Source organism: Phalacrocorax carbo, chromosome 7 (assembly GCF_963921805.1).
Source record: "Phalacrocorax carbo chromosome 7, bPhaCar2.1, whole genome shotgun sequence".
NCBI lineage: Eukaryota > Metazoa > Chordata > Aves > Suliformes > Phalacrocoracidae > Phalacrocorax > Phalacrocorax carbo.
Window position 1 is genome coordinate 28007960 of NC_087519.1, and position 19115 is coordinate 28027074.

Below are 19115 nucleotides of genomic sequence, written 5' to 3' on the forward strand. Positions count from 1 at the left end.
GAAATGGTATAATTGGTGTTCTCTGCTGTGTTCTTGACTTATTTCCAAATAACTTCTCTGCTTATGTGAAGATATTCTTCCTAAGTGATTCCAAGTATAACCATGCCTGTCAGACTATTTTCTTTGAATGCAATATTTTTCACTTACCGTTATAGAATATATGGTATTTCATCACCTATCCAGTCTGCATCATGAAGCACTCCTCCAGCTTAACATAGACAGCTTTATTTTGGGGAATCCAGAATAGCTTTGTGTCTGTGGGCAGACTATTCACTCATCCTATAGGCTCTTTTTCATTCATTCAAGGATATGCTCAATAGCAAACAACCCAGGACAAATGACACTGCACTGTTGCATACTTGCAGTAGTAAAAACAGCCCAAACCCTGAAAGTAGCCAAAATCTGTAACTGTTAATATTCTTTATTTCCTGTATTTTATACCGTTATTAACGAGCGAAAAGTCATGAGGTCAAAGGAAGGTCAATTTATAGCCTCTGGATGACAAATCTTGAGGTACCTTTTGAAAAATCAAAGTACCTTGTTTGATCAGATTATCTATACTCTCATATGTTTCTTCAGAAAATTACTCTCTACAAACCCCTCTGAAAAGGCCAAGCTATCCCTTCCTCTCCAGATTTTTCTATTAATCTACTGATTGCTTTAATATGAATTAAAAAGAATTTGTAGTCTTTTATAATGTTTCTGAAGGGCTGTTTTTAAACAGATGTTTTTATGGGTTGTTTGGGGTTTTTTTTATGAGGAACTGCTGAAATGAAAAGAAACCCACCCTCTCTGCTGCACCTGAGAATCTATTGAAATAGTCTTTGGTAAACTATACATGGGAGTGGAGTGCTTTACCCACCAAGTATAATTCACTTTTACCTCACCCACCTGTTTTTTTCTGACGTCTTTGCCAGGACCTTTCGGGGCAGAAAAGCTTCATTCACCCTCAGTCACATACCCATCTTTTGACCATGAGCTGCCCTGAGTCTCAGAAGACTGGGACGAGTGGAAAGAATGCTAGTTCTCCTCAAAAACAAGTTATCTTCAAAAAAAGCACTCGTGACAAAGCTGTAAGTACCATAATAATGGGTTTATATAGGTATGAGTGTTACTTGTAGTCAGACTGGAGACTTATTAGAAAGCTCCTTCCTGTCCCCTTCATTTTTTTTTTTTCCTGAAGAAGGACCATGAACTGTATTTAGTGTTAAATTTGAGGAAATTATGTAAATGGAGTTTATAGGGCAAGCTTCTCATAACACGAGAGGAAAGCAACTCGCCCCTCAATCCTCCTGGCTTGTAGTCCTGATGATAAATGTTTAAAACAACGGTGATTCATTGTCTTTCCAACCTGATGGCACCAAAAATCCCATGCACGTGTCCCATGCATGAGGATTTATGTTGTACTTTTGGGAGCTGGTCTACATCAGGAATTCTGATGTCCTGAAGCATATGAATAATCCTCTTGAGTCTGGTGGGGATTGCATGTTTGCTGGAAAAAAAAGAAAAAATCTAAATTTAATTGCTCTGATCTCTACAAGATTTACACCTCTCCGCTGTGTCCCCCCCTCTGCAACACAAACCACACAACCATCAACACGTTGTGTTTCAACTATGGTCATCTCCCTACAGCTGACCATCTACCTGGGAAAGCGGGACTTCATTGACAACATAGGGGATGTGGAACCTGTAGGTAAGTCCACAAGGATACTTGTTGCCTTTCCTGCTCTCTCAACCCTGATTATCCTCTACTAATATTTTTTAATTTTCCCTTTCTTTCAGATGGTGTTGTATTGGTGGATCCTGCAATTATCAAGGGGAAAAAAGGTTTGAGGTTTTATGCAACATATGTTTCAGAGATTGTTATTCCTCTTTTGAAGTGAGATCCTGAGATAAAAACCTTTTTTATTGTTTTAAGGGTACAAATGTAACACTCTTCCCCAGTGAATGGGCTTCTTACTCAACATAACGTATGTTCTTACATATGGTATGAATACTTACTGGGTTACATAATGGTGTTGAAATGGGCTTCCCTGACTCTGTAGTGCAGGAAGATTTTACATCCCACCCTGGCTGCATTGTTAGCCCGCTGCATGCTTTACCTGTCATGTGTTTCATTCCAGTGTATGTGTCCCTGACCTGTGCTTTCCGGTATGGCCAGGAAGACATTGATGTGATTGGCCTCACCTTCCGACGGGACCTGTTCTTCTCTAGGGTCCAAGTGTACCCGCCTGATGACAAGCCAGAGTCTCTCTCCCACTTGCAGGAATCTCTGCTAAAGAAGCTGGGGAAAAATGCTTATCCCTTTTTCTTTACAGTAAGTATCTCATAAAAGCCTCTGAGCTTCTCTCTGTCTGTTATTACAAGGCTGCTGAAACCCAGTGATGGAATAAAGACAGGAATTACTAGTGAATTCATGGTATGCAAAGTTCCAACTTTGAGTGACAGGCAAGGTACCGGTTTTGTTTGTTTTGTTTTTTTTTTTCTTACAATCCTAAGCGGTAAAGTGCAAGAAGATCCTAACTGCGTGTGAAAAGTGCTTTCCTTGAAAATGCAGGGAAACATGCAATGGCTTTACACTAGCAACAGCCCTATATATCCTTGTCTTCCCCATTCCTGAGTGGCTGGAATACTTTATACCATTGCCCCAGTGCTCACAGAGGAAGTGCCAAATCCTTTTTAAAAATTTTATGGCTCAAACAGCGGATGAAAAGCTCTTTACCAGATGTTGTCAACAAATAACAGCTCACTGCCAAATTCTGATTCTGACAGGATATACTTCCAGTACTGTCAGTGACATGGCTGCCTTAGCATTCACTAGGAAGATCCAGGTTTGAAAACCACATGCTCTGATATAGCAACAAATAAGTCTTTGAATGCTTATTATGACAGGTTGGTACCTGTCCTAATGTTATTAATGACTCAAATACAGTCTAGTGGTCTTCACACTGCTGGAGTCTCTGATGGGCTGTTAGCCCTCAGTCCGCATGAGCTACTCTGCAGCCTTCACATTTGATGTTTGAAGTAGCTGGAGCCCAGGCCAGGAGCAAATGGACATTGACTGGCAGCTGGCTGGTCTTCATGGCCTTAGTTGTGTTTCTGACACAGAGATGAACATGTGAACAGTGAGTAGCACTGCTGTGAGCCATTTTTATTACCCTGGTTCCAGCTTCTATTCTAAGCTGTGCCTCTAGGGGTCTGTTTGATTCTTAGACCAGGTGCTTCATGTGCCTGGACTTGTTCTACTTTTTTCTTTCTCTCTCTGTCTTTCCACCTCTTTCATTGGCTAGTAAAGTATTTTTGGAAGAGAGGGGCTTGTTCATACAAGGCAAGTATAAGGCCCAGTATATTAAGGTCCCTATCTCAGCCAGAATTTCAAAGGGTTACTACGTTACAGAGAGTGACCTGTTGTCTTCAGGATTGCGTTCTACCTTTTGTGAGCAATATGTTAATTAGAGTATCGCAGAGTTGGAAATGTTTGTCGTATTGCTTTAGGTATTTTTCTCTTTTCCTCTCACAGTTTCCAGATTACCTGCCTTGTTCAGTCTGTCTGCAGCCTGCACCTCATGATGTTGATAAGGTGAGACCAATGGGACACTTGTGCTTATTATGGTTGAGGAAAATCATATGGAAAAAGTCATGTGAATTTATTTGGCGAGTTTGAGAGTAGAAAACGGTGATACTGGGGTTTACTGTGCCATGCCACAAATGTCAGGAACCTGACTTAAGAGCTACAGCTGTGTTTCACAGACTTGGAATTTAAGTCCGTCCTCAGAATAAGAAAGGGAATCTAGTCAGATTAGCAGCAGATATTGTGTATATATATGTCTATATATTTTTATATATATATATGACAGGTACAGTCAAATAGCAGCAAGACTACTAAATCTGCAATGCTTGTAGTTTCCTTAAGGGTACCACATGATTTGTGGGTTGGCTGCACATAAATAGATTGTAGCTGTCAGGCTATGTGAAAGAAAAGGAAACCCAAGTGCCTAAATTCTCATAGATAGCTATAAATAGTATGTGTTAAGACCTGCTTCTGAATTAAAACAACTGCAGAGAAGGGCTGGCTTGCACATGCGTGCAAACAAAACAAAAATCCTGGAGTAAAAGCCACCAGACAATGAGATGTTCTGCAAGGTTTCTGACGCGATTTAAAATATTCCTTTTTGTGCTTCTGGAATCCAGTGCCACAAGGATAAGCTGTGTTTTTGCCAAGGAATTATATTCTAGCAAAAATTCCCATATTGCTCTGTAGAGAGTTACCTGGGACTCACACAGATGTCCCATGGCAGTATAAACCCATTAAAATAAAGGTCAGCTTGGCCTGATCAGCCATTAGACATTGGGAAGTAAGAAGGTTGACCCTAAGTCAGGTATTGGTGTTACAAAGCCATTCAGAAACCCAAGGCGGACTGGAGAGCCTTGCAGGCTGATCAGTCTTATCTGTAGCACGCTGTGACCTGTACAGCACTGCTCTCACAGAAAGCCTTGTAGGAGTAGGGATGTAATCTGTCAAAGGCTGGGAAATAAGCCTCATTTATCAGAAGTGGCATGGAACAGGTGGGTGCTGCTACACCAGTTGGCAGGGATCTCTATTATAATGGTAGGAGGCCAGAAGAATTTCCAGCTGGCAGGAATCTGCCAATTTCTGGTGTATAGAAAGATATTAAAATGTCTGCAGATGTTCTTGACTTCTGACACTGGTCTCACAGCTGTCTTCTTTCTGGCAGAGCTGTGGTGTGGACTTTGAAGTGAAAGCTTTCTCAACAGAGAATGTGGAAGAGAGAATTCATAAGAGGTAAAGGAACATTTGTGTCTGTCTTCAGCTTTGCCCTTCTTAAAGGGGGTGGGTGGTTCAGTAATGCACCTTGGTTGATTGTTCAGATTTGCCCCATTTATCATTGGACTTCATGGGTGTAAGCACCTGTGAATGCAGATCTCCTGCCTCTGCCAAGCACAAAGTACCACCATGTTGTCCTCTGCTGCTTTCCAGGAACGCTGCACGTCTGCTGATCCGTAAGGTGCAATATGCTCCAGAAAAGCCAGGACCCCAACCTTGTGCAGAGACCACCTGGCAGTTCTTCATGTCCAACAAGCCATTACACTTGAAAGCTTGCCTCAGTAAAGAGGTAAGGAGTTTGCCCCAGGGCTGTGGACATCATAGTATTGGCATGCCAATATGCATTTTGCTGCCCAAATCAGCTACTTCATGTGTTATTCAGATGGTCTCAGCTGAGACTGACTTGGCCCAGCACTTGAGGGCTCTAATGTAATTTCTGTCAGTAGCTACTGTTAGGGGAGGCTGAGACCCTATTACAAGACTCATTTGCAGCTAAATAAATCATTGAAGGAAGGGTCATGAATCATTGGGAAGGGTCATCTTGCCTTATCTGTCCTCTGTGAGGAGATATAATCTGGGGGGACTATAGAAGGGTTCAGGGCTTGGGAGAAACCTCCTTACTGGAGTTCTGAGCATCAGTTTCCTTCTAGGTGTACTACCATGGCGAGCCCATTTCAGTCACTATCACCATCAACAACAGCACAGAGAAAACAGTGAAGAAGATCAAAGTCCAGGGTATGTTTTTACTGTTGCTTGGGATTCCTTGAGGGCTAGAAGACTGAATGGTGGGAGGGCTGAAAAAGAGGCAGAATTTAGTGCTTGCAACAGCTCAAGCAGGCAGTATGGGACAAATCAGGAATTTGTCCCTCCACCCTCTCTGTTGCTGTTTCTTTGGTGTTCATCAAGTGAAACACTGCAGCCTTTTCCTGACTCTCATGGTTACTTGTATGGCTTAATTTCAGGCACCAGTATGTACCATCTAGTAAACAAAGTGTCTGGCACCTGCAGCAGGCAAGGCAGGTGCTGTGGGTTAAAAAATCCATCTGTTTTGGGAGGCTGGTGGGAAGGGCTCCTCCGTCAGTGTGATGTGACACTCCTTCTTACTGTGAATGTGCCTAGGTTGCATACAATTTTGCCTGGGGTTTCAGAAACATCTGGCAATGTGAGAAACAGCTGCTCTGCCGGCGATGTTGTAATTTCTCCTGAGGAAGCTGCGGGCAGGGTCTGAGTTTCAGACAAGTTTCTGTACTGTGCCTGTGTTTTATTTGTGGCTCTGCATGTCTTCATCCCACAAGTCCCATTGCACTTGAACCTGTGGAAGACAGTCTGAGAGGCAAAGGATGAGAAAGAAAAGGGAAGGCAAGGAGGGAATGAAGTTCCTCAGATTTTTACAAAACTCTATACTACAGAAAGCCAATTCGGTGCTGGTCTTGGATGCACTGTTTAGTGATTCCCAAATATTTTTAGGCTGACACATCTCTGTCAGGCTTAAAACGACCTTCATCCCCAGATTCTCTCCTCATCAGTGTTTTTCAGAATTACCCTATAGGTTTTCTGGTGTTTGATTGGAGAATATAAGCCATTTATTATCACAGGTTCTTGACTGCAGTTTGGCATCCAGTCTGCTTGATGATGGTGTCTCCTGAATGCAAATGCATTGGCTATAGATACACAACAGATACCAGTGACCAGCGATAAAAGTGGTCATGCTTAGAGAAGAAGAGTGAGATCTTTATAATGGAAAGAGCAGGCTTCCAGGGGAAACTGTGCGTTATTGACTTTTGTAATCTCCAAATGAAGGCTGGATGCCTTTCAGGATAGTCTTTGGCTACTTGTGCTGTTGGTCTCTATACAGGTTGGGCTATCTGACCTGGTGGTCCCTTTAGGCTCTAAATGGATGGGTTTTCCTGCTGTCCTCATCATGTCTTCCATTCCTGAGACTCGGGGAGGCAGCTATGTTGTTTCTGATGCATATACACAACTGATTGCTTTCTCCTTTCTCACTCAGTGGAGCAAGTCGCCAACGTGGTTTTGTACTCCAGTGACCACTATACAAAAGTGGTAGCTGCTGAGGAAGCACAGTGAGTGAATGCTCTGCTTATCCCTTCTTCTCTTTCACACCATTTTAATTACCTTCCTCCCCCTCAGTAATGGGAGTACTCCTAGCTATAGTCTTGCAGTTGCTTGCTGCTACAGTGCTCTCTCTTCTCCTCTCACCTCACATGTGTGTATCCCCCATACCACCTGTATTCTCTGGATGCAGCTGGTCTCCTTTTCTTATAGCCAGCAGGTACCCCGCACCTTTTGTCAGAGAACAGAGGGAGATTGCTGGAGACAGGGGTTGTTTGAAGAGTAATTACCTATTAGAAAACTTAGCAGGAGCTGTGGAATAGCGATGCAGCATTTTTCTGAAAGGTGCTGCTGTTTGAGTGGAAGTCATGGATGCCCTAGCTTGAGGTCAGTCTTTTTCACACCATTTCATTTGGTTTCTCCTGGCCTTGGAAAGACTGAAAACCTCAAGCCTACTGACAGTGTGGAGACCAACTTGCTCTTTTGCATTGCACTGCATTGGCAATGCAATGTTGAACTTTGCTTTGTAAGAAGGGTTGGACACACCCAGACATCTTATATTTTTCTGTTTTTTTGCTCTGTAGCTTAGGGACATGTTTTCCATTGAGTACTGGTCTTCCAAACTAGGATTTACTTTGCCCAAATTTAGAGGTCTGCAGCATAGTTTGACCTACTTTAGAAGTTGGCCTTAATGTGAAATTAATATTTTTCTGCAAGTGCTTGTTTCTCTCTGCTGATTATAAAGGGAATTTTTCTGACTAGTTTAGATGTAGGCATCTGCATTGTAGACAAATAAATTTGGACAGATAAATTCCCCATCTTCAGGATGACTTTGTAATCTGTTTTGAAATGCTTGAGTGGGTGTGTAACACAAATAAGAGTGTGTTGCACTTTCCTTCTCTCACCTGCTGCTTATTTTCAGGGAAAAGGTACAGCCAAACAGCAGCCTGACCAAGACATTGACACTTTTGCCCTTGCTAGCAAATAACCGGGAGACCCGGGAAATAGCTCTGGATGGAAAGCTAAAGGATGAGGACACCAACTTGGCTTCTAGTACCATGTGAGTAGAGTTTTAAACGATCTTAGCGAGTGGAGGGATATAAAGTGTTAATCTATCAATCTGCTCAAGGGTAAGAAGGCTCTGCAAAGGGATCTGGACAGGCTGGAACAATGGGCTGAGGTCAACTGTATGAGGTTTAGCAAGGCTCAGTGTCGGATCCTGCACTTGGGTTGCACCAAGCCCATGCAATATTACAGACTTGGGGAAGAGTGGCTGGAGAGCTGCATGACGGAGAAGACCTGGGGATGCTGGTTGACAGCTGGCTGAATATGAGCCAGCAGTGTGCTCAGGTGGCCAAGAAGCCAACAGCATCCTGCTTGCATCAGGAATAGCGTGACCAGCAGGAGCAGGGCAGTGATCGTACCCCTGTACTCAGCACTGGTGAGGCCACACCTTGAATACTGTGTTCACTTTTGGGCCCCTCACTACAAGAGGGACACTGAGTAGCTAGAGCATGTCCAAAGAAGGACAACAAAGCTTGTGAAGGGTCTGGAGAGCAGGTCTTATGAGGAGAGGTTGAGGGAACTGGGGTTATTTAGTCTGGAGAAGAGGAGGCTGAGGGGAGACCATATCGGTCTCTGCAACTACCTGAAAGGAGGTTGTAGTGAGGTGGGAGCTGGTCTTTTCTCCCAAGTTACTAGCGATAGATAGTATGAGAGGAAATGGCATCAAGTTGTGTCGGGGGAGGTTTAGATTGGATATCAGGAAAAATTTCGTTATTGAAAGAGTGGTCAGGCATTGGAAGAGGCTGCCCAGAGAGGTGGTGGAGTCACTATCCCTGGAGGTGTTCAGGGCATGGTTTAGGAGGCATGGTGGTGTTGGGTTGATAGTTGGACTTAATGATCTTGGAGGTCTTTTCCAACCTTAATGATTTTACAATTCTGTGAAAGAAGAGGGGAGAATGGAGGAGACACTCGTATCAGGAGTTTGAACCTGTAAATGTGTGTCCAGATGGGTAGATCTAGGTTGCATGACTTAGCCTATCATATTCAGAGTAACTAGTGATCACAGATCTGGAGAGCTGTCCCTGAGGCTTGTCTGCTCTGACTTTCATAAGAATAGGATGCTCACCTAGTTCTTGCTCCAGCCATATATTGTTGCTCTGTTGGTATGCTGCCTAACACTGCTGTTTTCTCTGGTAGTATTAAGGATGGAGTAGACAAGACAGTGATGGGGATTCTGGTTTCCTACAAGGTCAAAGTGAAGCTCACTGTTCCAGGGTAAGAACAACAGGCTTTTTGCTACATCTGCATAGAGTTGAGAGGGGTGTGTGTGCTTAATTGACAAGTGGGGAGAGGGCAGTACAGTCCACCCTAAGAGAAAGGGCACATGTTGTAGGACATCAGGCTCCCTCTAAAGCTTAAACTACTTGGAAATCAGTCTTGGCCTATTCAAAGACCTTGTCCTGAGCCAGAGGGGTTGGATTACCTTCCTTAGATACTATATGACTTTACAACTGAAGTATGAACCTCTGGTTTGCATTGTGATTTTTGTTTCAAAGCCATAACTTATTTTGTGAGAACTGAAGTGAAACTTTGTGTGAGCCTTTATGGTGGCATTCTTGTTCTCCCAGAGCAGAAGGTAGAGATATCTGTCTGAGAGTCATAAATACTGTCACTCAGGTTCTGTACTGAGCCAGCTTTCTGGATGAAGCTGATATAATAATAACATGAGCTAGTTCCCAGCACACAGTGAAAAAGAGGACAAGGATAATTCTGGTGACAGTCACTGTTTACATTTGTATTTCATTTACCTATCCTTTTTTCTAGTATAAAAATGAGTCAATGATTTGCTCCTGTGGTCCTCTGTTTGCCCACATCCTTTGGCTCTCAAAAAAGGAGCTATGCCCAACACCTGGTCAGGAGTTCAAAAACTTACTCTTTCTCTATGGAAAGGACATGAAAAATGAAAATTACCTTTTTTTAAAACCAAGTTTATTTGGATGTTGTGCTTTCTGGCAAGTAGAGAAGAGTATATGAGGAAGGTGATTTCAATAGTCTACCAATAAACAGCATTTGGTAGAGCACCAGAATGGAAAGGCACTAAACATGCTTGTGTTTTTCTCCTTGTTTTCTTCTGTAGCATGCTGGGAGACCTCACCTCCAGGTAAATGTCATCTTCCCTTTCAGACCATGCAGTTGTAGTGGTTAACTGGTCTTTTTACCCTCTTTCCTATTCCCTTTCCTGCCTCCCAAAAAACCCCTAACTAAACAACAACAACAAATCAAACCCAAACTACGTCTTAAGCTGATAGAAAGAAGTCTGTGCATTCAGCTGTGAAAATGAAGCAACTAGAAAAATATCTCTGATTTTGTGTACATGCAAGTAGATTCAGTACATAATAAACCCAGTCTATTAAAGTGGATATGCATGGGATATTTGTGGAGACATCAGGTTTTAACTCCTTTTGAGGGGAAAATTATAATTAGAAAAAGATAAAAAAATGAGTAAAGCTGGAATTCAGCACTTGGGCTGGCCTGAAATGGGAGGGGGACTGAACCAGGCATGAATGGAGCTGTGGATCTGATACATTTTCTCTTCTACCCAAAGTGAAGTGGGCACAGAGCTGCCGTTCCGTCTCATGCATCCCAAACCTGAGGAAAAGAACCCAGCAGGTCAGTAATGTCTGGTTTTTGCCTTTCTTTAACAGACTCACAGGAAATCTTGCCAATGCAAGGCTTACAGCGATTTGTTCTACAGGAAGCCTTTAGAGTCTGCAAGACTCCAGTATGGGGCCTGCTCTGTGTGTGTGTATAAGTATACACATGTGTGTATATATATCTCTCAACCTCAAGGCAGAAAATAACAGGGAGAAGAAGGGATACCGAGATGGGAGAAGGTGGAAATGGGTCATGTTCCATTTTTGTCTTTCATCTATGGAATCACAACACAAAGCACAGGGGATTGAGGAAGCACTGCAACAGTTAAACCTCATGACTGCTATGCAAAATGTACTGAATGAAGCTGTCAACAATTTCCAGCTGTATTCCAATATGGCAGACCAGAATGTATCACAGAAAACACTTAATACACATGAGCATTTTAAAAAGCAAAATACTTTTTAAGCAAAGTTAAGAGGTGATAAAACTGTTCATGATATCAGAGTCCCTGTTACCTTGATGTGGTATTGGTCACGATGTCTGTGATGTGGCCTTCATGTTCAGTGGGTATCTGAGAGGAATGTCTCTTCAGAGTCAGGTCAGTAAATGGAACTGTGGTAACTTGAAAGCAGGGTAAGGAGCTAGCCTTCCCCAGGCATGTCAAGGCTTGGGATCAGATGCCAAAACTGCAGGCTCTCTTGAGCACCTCTGTTCTCCCAGTTCCTCAGGCCCTGGCTGGCTCTGTTCACTAGTGGCGAACATACAGAAACTTGCTTGCTCTAAATCAGAAGCTCCTGTACACTATCTGAAGCAGCTACTGAACACAAAACATTATGCCAGCCTTTCAGTGTCCAAGCTGTTATAGATAAGCCATCTTGTCCTGCCCTCTGTATTTAGACAAAGTTGCACAGGCTTCAAACAAAAACCCAGAGCTGCTTCTGCACCGCTTTTCTTTTTCTTTCTCTTTTCTTTGGGTCCAAACTTACCTAAAGCTGCTATATCTACGAACATGACCACTAGAAGGAGATGGAGGAGGCTATGAAAGGAGTTATCCCAAGATGGATGTTCTATACTGGAAGCATTAGGGAGGGGCGACTCCAGTCATTATTGTCTGAAATTGTTGGAGGAATCAACCACTGAGTGATGAGAAGAGAGGCTGGTGATCCTCTCCACACTCAGTTGCTCTGGTTGGAAATCAGTATTGCTAATTATGGATGTGCTGGAGTGGGCAAAGGTAGGTTTCTTTGCTCCTCTTTGAGAATGGCACCATAGGAAACTCATTTCCCCTGGGAAAACACTTGCTGTGAGCTGTGCCAGCAGGTCGCCTCAGCACAGGCACAGAACATGCTCAGAGGAGAAGCTTTTTTGTGTGTGTTACACCCCTATCAGAGTAGTACAATGAGTCTAGGAAACACTTTCAGGACAAATCCACAAGGCTGTAGATTTCTGCTGTGGCCGCGCCAGAGACAGCCATGTCACTGGGGAGCAGCACAGGACACCCCACAGCAGCATGCAGCCCAAAGCTGCCTCCAGCTGGCCTTTGAGGTGGAAATCGGGTCCTCAGGGTTGGTCCATAGGACTAATAAGGTTGGATCACCTTGGAGAAGCTGCTGTGAAGCAAATGCTTTAGTTGGCATAGCTGTGCCCATGCAGCAGGTTTCCCTTTCATGCTGCAGGCAAAGGTCTGCCAGCGAAACACTGCCATTGCTGCGCAATCGGTCACGGCCTCATATGGGTGACTCATTGTGGGAGAACTGCTTTGGCAAGGGCCTTCTGTCTTTTCTGGTAGCTTGTACATCCTGCAGCATTTCCCGCAGACTCTCCTGCAGCACTGCCCCTGCTGAGGAACTTGATGAGGGGCCAGGACTGGCACTAGAGGCCCCAGGAGCGGTGGCTGGTGAGGGCCATCTGGTGTCCGTGGGGAGCCTTGCAGGGCAGAGGCGCTGGTGGGGCAGCTGAGGGCTGCAAAATCTGGAGTTTTCACGGGTACGGAGAAAAGCTTGAAAACTTCAAACAAGTATCGTCCAAAGGCTTAGGCAACTCTGAAGAATTTTACATTTTTAGAACGGTGTGAATTCTTTTACATTACTTTTTTTTTGGTGTTAACAATGCCACAACCCACTTTTTATTACTTATGCTTCAGGCAGATAATTCTGGGAGAAGCATTTTTAATATGAGGAAAAATGGAAGTCGGTCAGTTCTCTCTCCTAAGATCATTTCAAAGGACGGCTGATATACTCCTTTATATAGTACGCTCAAAAGGATGTGGGCAGAAGACTTTACAGGGGAAATGGAGAACTGCAATATTTCTCAGATCACTTCCCCCAGCACATCCTCTTACCAAAGGCACAGCCCACATATTGTTTGCTACATCAAAGTCTTCTAGAAGCTCGCTGTCAGAAGACAGCTATGGTTCATGTATTTTGTGCAGATGGAAATTGCAAGTTTCTTACAAACTGAAAAAAAAAATACAGGTAGTTTCAGGAGCTTATCCCATGGGAAAGCCCTTCAAATGGTTAACTCAAGAAATAAAAATGCTTTCTTTCAAAAAAAGCTACTGTAACACAATAGAAAATTCCTAGGAAGCCTGCATAGCTGACTTGAAAACTATGCTGAAATGTGGTGTCTGAGCTCATTACAGGGAATAAAACAGCCTTCCATATGAAGGTGGTAAACTAAAACTCTTTCTGGCTTTATTGGCTGGCAGTTTTCCATGCCCTGTGCCTAGTCACTCTTCCCAATTGTGAGTTCATGCTTGTAAAATTTTTATTCTAACACCTTAGTTCATAAACTCTGAGAAATCAGATATGTTTCTTTAGTGAAATAACATCTAATTTAGAATCAAGTGAATCAAGACTTAATTGCAGAGATGGAGCTTCAACAGTGTTTAGACTCTCAAAGGCCCCACAGGATGGAATTTTTCTTTGTTGGCTTGTTCAGCAGCCTCTGCAGTGGGTGTAGGCAGAGGTGTATGCACAGAGAATTTTGAGATCATTGCTTACCTTCTTTTTCCATTCCCTTTTGTTTTTACTGTTCAGTCAGTAGTAACCAGTTTGCCCATTGCACCTCCCCACTTACTTGACTGTCACTTCATCCTAAGGCACAGCTGGGAGAAAGGAAAGAAGTCATAGCAACCATCTTATAGACTCAAAGCTAAAGTGGGATTAAAAATATGCCACATATTGTGATTTATTCCTTGCAGTGGAGTAATATTGTTTTCCCTTGTCTAGCAAAGGTGATTTATGGCAAAACTAAATAAAATGTGTAGCATCAGTATATTTAATCATGCAGGGCTGATGTGAGTGCAGAGAACCTCAGAAAGATAAGCTTCTCAAGAAGGTAGTTTTTTTGTTTGGGGGGGGCCAAACTGGGGCAAGTGTGATCAACCACTGTGTGCTTTATTTCACAGCAGATTGCCCTTTTTATTTGTCTGTGAGTGAGCTCTGAAGCATTCACCGCTCAGTAAAAAGCAGGTCTGTCAGAGTGCATGGCTATTGCAGATTGCTCTTTCTTTTCTGTGCCTGGAGGAGACAGAAAAGGAACGGCTTGCTGCCTTTCCTTTACCATGTTTGTTTATAGCTTCTTTGTCTTGGACTTCTTATAGGCCAACATTTGCATGTTTCATGTGTGCTGTTTTTGCAATTGGTTTTGGACCCATGTGGTTCACAGGTGGTTATTTTTAGGCAAAGTAGCTCCTGTCACATTGGTACCTGTCTCTTCCGCCTGCTGATAAAAATGGATAGAGATTTCTTTCTTTTAAAGATAGATTCAAACTGGGCTTTGGGAAAGGTCTTGGAAGCATAAAAGACAGTCAGCAGTTAGCCCAGAGGGTCCTGCTGGGTTTTTCTTAAGGCCGTGGTCTCAGCATAAGTTCTTTGGTCTGGGGTTTTCCTGCCCTTCTCTTGATGTACGCTTCGTGGGCCTATGTCTTGGACACTGGCCATTGTTTTGGCTGTTGTTCAACAAATGGTCATTTATCTGCTCCCTTGTTAAACTTGTGTGAAAGGGCTTGTTTCAAGAAACCCGCAAATGCTTTGTCTCTTTAATATTAAGGCTATACCTGCCCTGTATTGGTATTGTAACGTTCATAAATTAGTGAATTTTTAAGCGCCTTAGTGTCTTGAAAAAATCACACAGCCTACTCCCCCCCCGCCCCCCCCAGTTAAGAGAGGTTAAAAGCAAGCTTATAATAAAAATTACCATATGCCACAACTTTAGTTATATGGAATAATTTCTGTGGCTGCATAATAAAAGCTTCAGAAAACCCTCTGCAGAGAGTCATTTTGGAGCCTCGTTGATCCTAGAACACAGCCCCCTCCCATCCCAACCCTCAAAACAATTGCTGGGGTGCCAGTTAAAAGAAAGAACTTCCTGAGAATTTTTCAATGTTATAATGTTAAATAAGCCACAGGACAGCAAGGTAACTATGTGGAGTGGGCCTAACTCCTGCTAGGGTGCTAACGTAGCCTTGTAATGAGCTCCATGTTAGTATAGTAGCCTGAAGGTAATGTTAGTGCATCTTTGAATGTAAACTTATGTCTAAGGTATATGATAAGCATGTCTACTGCCACACTGCCTGTGTATTGATTCAGTAAGCATCCATCTGACAGTAAAGTATATGTCCAACTGAAACAATACCTATTTTCCCACCTTGACCCATCTTGTACATTGGTGGGTATCACTCAGCTTCACCCACATCGCTGATGTCACTGTTCCCACAGTAATGAATGTACTTCAAAGAGGGGAAAGAGAGCAGACTATGTAAAGAATAAAAATTGGAGGAAAAATTAAGTGAGAAAAATGCTTGATGTCTTTGAAATATTTAGAACTTTAAAAATTTCCTTTTAAATCCATTTCAATTAAGCATGCATGCCCTGAGACTTCCCAGACTTCATCTTGGCTTCTGTGAGTAGAGGAAACCATCCTTTCTGAGACTGGATAGGCACCATCATGAATGTTTTTTACATGATCCATCCTTTGAGGCGTTTTGGCTGGAGTGGCCCCATTTGGCACACTTTTAATGCTGACTTTTCTGACAGTGCTACTTGCTTCTTGTTGCCCTTGATTTCAGCATGCATTGTGGGTAGGAATTCCCCAGGTAGCTGAATTCTCCAGCCACTGAAGCATCCCATATCCCTGACGACTTCTGTAGAATGATGGCCTAGGTATGCTTTGCTCCCTGACTTAAACTCATGAGAAGTAAGCCAGTGAAGCAACTATTACTTGCTAAAGCTAAAGTAACTGTGAGAACAAAAAAAATCCCTGCACTCGTTTACTTACTGCAATAATCTGTTCTGCTTATTTTAGGCTGTGCTGAAACAGCTTCCATGGAATCCTGCTAGCAAGCAGGATTTGTTACAATGTGGTTAGCAAAGATCCCATTAAACAAACACAAGTGCCAAAGGTCTCCGGATTATATTTAGGCAAGGATGAAATCAGGCATATTGCCTCAAGTGCATGAACTATAACGAGAGACCACCTAGGCCTTTCTGCATTCCGACATAATTTTATTTTAATACCTTCATGTTTTTTGAACAAGAACAACATCTTCTCATCAGCTGACTAGTTAAATTACAGTGACAGACAATTGAGATTAACATCATATCATGCAAGCACTGTCATCTCTGAGTATAAATGTGTGCACAGATGTCTCTCACAGCTGTGACCGCTAGCAAGCACAAATGGGAAAAATCTGTCTTTGTTTCTCAGCCCTTCTTATGTCTTGGGCAACATTGCTAGAGTGCTTTTCCATTCAGGAGATCAAGTTTTGCTTCATCAGGTGCATGTACATGCATTTTGAGACTTTGTGGAATTCTCCTTGTATTGCTGCAAATCCTACTGCTTGTCACTGTTTTGTCTTGCCAGTTTATATATTTTTGCTGGTTTTAGCATCCACTGCTCTAACTACTTGGTGTGTCTTTTTTTCCTCCTTTACTGCATGCTGATGACTGCAGGGAAGGATGAGTAAGTTTCTTTTAATGATATCTCATATTCTGGCTGCAGTTCTGTATTGACTCTTTGAAAACTCCTCAAAATTGTACAAAAATCCACGGGGTTCACAGAGTACAACCTTAAATCCAAAGTAAGTAACTCTGTAGCTTGACAAATTAATGCTATCAGTTGAACAGCAATGACTGACCATGTAAAATTTGTTTGACAGAACATGTTTTGCCTCACAGGTGGAGGAAAAGACGTGTTTGCGGCCAGTTGATGCTCTCTAGCTCTAAGTTTCAGGAACTCAATAGGTTTGATCATATGCCCCTATTTTAGTACAGAAGGAATAAGGATGAAAGGTTTCAGATTTTATTTTAGGCTGCAGACTGTTTGGCTAGCTGATAAATATTCAGCTGGAATGGACATGATTTGGTACAGATGAAAACCTCCTCAGTTTGCATCCTGACTTGCTCAATCAACTGCTTTTCTAGAATAGAAATAGCTAGAATATCACCAGTGAAGATGGTGCCTGTGGGAATGTGATCCAAATCCCTCTGAAGACAAAGGAAACATTACCAGTCTGCTCCAGGCTTCTCTTCTTCCTCCTATAGGTTGCCTTTAGTCTGCTGGTATAAAAAAATTGCTGATACCATTTTGAAAGTCCTGTGTTTCTTCCATTTCAGTGAAGCAGAGCTGGTATTTCAGGAGTTTGCTCGTCAACAGCTAAAAGATACCCTTGATGATGAAGACAAGAATATGTCCTCAACTGATGAGTGACTAAAACAACAAGCTGCCAGAGCAGCTATGTAGTCTGGCACCAATTAGAAATTTAGAACCCAGATTTCTAGTAAACTGCATGTTCTCAGTGTGTGCATGATCTTCCAGGGATTGACCCTGAGATCAGTGGACATAAAATAATGAATCTCTATTGCTTATTAAACATTTCAGCTCTAGAAGAATGTAAAAAACTCAAAACCTGGTGCTTACTCAAGCTACCAGAGGAGGGCAGGAAGGCTGCCATGCCACGACTTCAGCTTTCAGGGCTACCTAATAAAAAGGTTGGTTGCATTCACCACTGATGAGAGCTTAAATGATTGTTTGTGTGGCCTGCCTAGACTTACTCACTGTCAAAGAGTCTCCAACTTTGAAATGCTAGTGAACCAAGCCCTAGTCTGAAAGACTGGCTTGCAGCCTTTGGTGATTCGTTGAAGTTTCTCAATGGGCTGTACAAAACTGATTTTATTTCCTTTTGGTTGCTTTTGCATTTATGCTTTACTGAACCCATCTAGTGAATACTCTCAGTGCTTGCACTGTATCCCTGTGTAGCTTACATCCACTTTTTGTACCGTTAAATGTCTTGCAGGTCATCTTCCACAGCGGCTATAATGCTGAGATACAATGTTAGCTTTCTAGTAATATTCTTAACAACCACATTATTAAAGATGCGAGAAATGTGCACTGTCCGTGAATTCCTTAACAAAGCTCCCCATATACAATGCCAAACAGAGAGCTGCTAGTCCAGACTGATCCTATATTTAATCTAGTTTCCTGTATGCAACAGTGCTTCAAAAGAGGGTGCAGTAAAATTAAGGAGGAAATTACGGGGCAGCCTGCCCTGAGGAGCCTTTTCCAACATCCATCTGCCAGCGGTCGGTTTGTGCTCTAAGAAATGAGATTGTATTGTGCAAACTTTGTTCTCCCTTGTTGATCTGGATATTCTCATTATCCATGTAAACGTCTAATCCTTTCCTGAATCTCACTTATATTTTGGCTGAAGTGAGTTGCATCAGCTAATTACATTTTGCATGTAAAATGACTGGTGTTTTCTTTTTCTTTTTCTTATTTTTGCTCTAAACCTGTTTTTCAGTGTCTCTGGCTTAAATTATCCTGGAAAGCCTGAATGCAGGGCCTTCACCTATTAATATAAACTTGGTGTTTCCCACTCTACTCACCAGAAAATGGAATTAAGACCTTCCCACTTACATCTTAGTTAACAACTATGTGCTTTTAACAGAGAAGAAAATGAGGGAGACATTTTTGAGATGTCCATTTCCTTCCAGCAGGAGTGGGACTCCTGGTGAAAGCCTGCTGTGTGCATGTTGCACTGTTACCATGCTTCAAACTACAGAGGCTGCACAAACTAAGATTACCCACTCTCTGGCTTCGTTACTATTGATAACATAAGTCAAAGCAGCCTGCTTTGGAGAAAAGCGTGGGCTGTGCTCTTGCATTTCTGCAGAATTGTTCTATGTACAGGCCTCATTTTTTGAGCAGAGGCTTGTTTTTTCTTGCTGACACCATCACGGTTACAAGCCCTGCTTTTACAGATGGTCGAAATGCTTTAACCAAACAGCTTTCTATGTGGCCTCTAACCCTTATAAATAGGTTAGGTTAAAAGTAAGTCCTTCTCCTGTTTTGTTTCTGTAAACTGGTCTTCATTAAAAGGTGGAAAGCAGTGAATTAAGACCACAGCTGATTACACAGTTCCATCAGTGCTCTCACCTAATACCACCTGTCAGCATGTTTTGCTCCATTAGTCACAACTGTCTCACCTTAGATGAAATTGCAAGAGGCAGTATGTTTGCTCTGCTTGTTCTAAGCACTG

General features: G+C 42.6%; 2 protein-coding genes across 3 annotated transcripts in view; both read left to right on the forward strand.

The window, feature by feature from the left end:
* The first annotated feature begins 555 nt into the window (after nucleotides 1-555).
* Nucleotides 556-18497, forward strand: SAG (S-antigen visual arrestin). 2 transcript variants are annotated; one of them, XM_064457233.1, is made up of 15 exons: nucleotides 556-1073; nucleotides 1633-1693; nucleotides 1783-1827; nucleotides 2124-2317; nucleotides 3521-3580; nucleotides 4737-4804; nucleotides 5000-5135; nucleotides 5497-5581; nucleotides 6855-6927; nucleotides 7839-7976; nucleotides 9119-9196; nucleotides 10059-10082; nucleotides 10527-10591; nucleotides 16531-16540; nucleotides 17194-18497. In XM_064457233.1, exons 1-15 carry the CDS (start codon nucleotides 975-977, stop codon nucleotides 17285-17287), a joined length of 1230 nt encoding a protein of 409 aa, XP_064313303.1. In that variant the 5' UTR covers nucleotides 556-974; the 3' UTR covers nucleotides 17288-18497. The 2 variants fall into 2 exon arrangements, with proteins under 2 accessions (XP_064313303.1, XP_064313302.1); XM_064457232.1 differs by lacking the exon at nucleotides 16531-16540.
* The window catches only part of DGKD (diacylglycerol kinase delta), a 70831-nt gene continuing 62288 nt past the window's right edge, over nucleotides 10573-19115 (forward strand). Inside the window, exon 1 of the mRNA XM_064457228.1 lies at nucleotides 10573-10591. The gene's annotated coding sequence lies outside the window, so the exon portion shown is untranslated. The remainder of the gene's footprint in view (nucleotides 10592-19115) is intronic.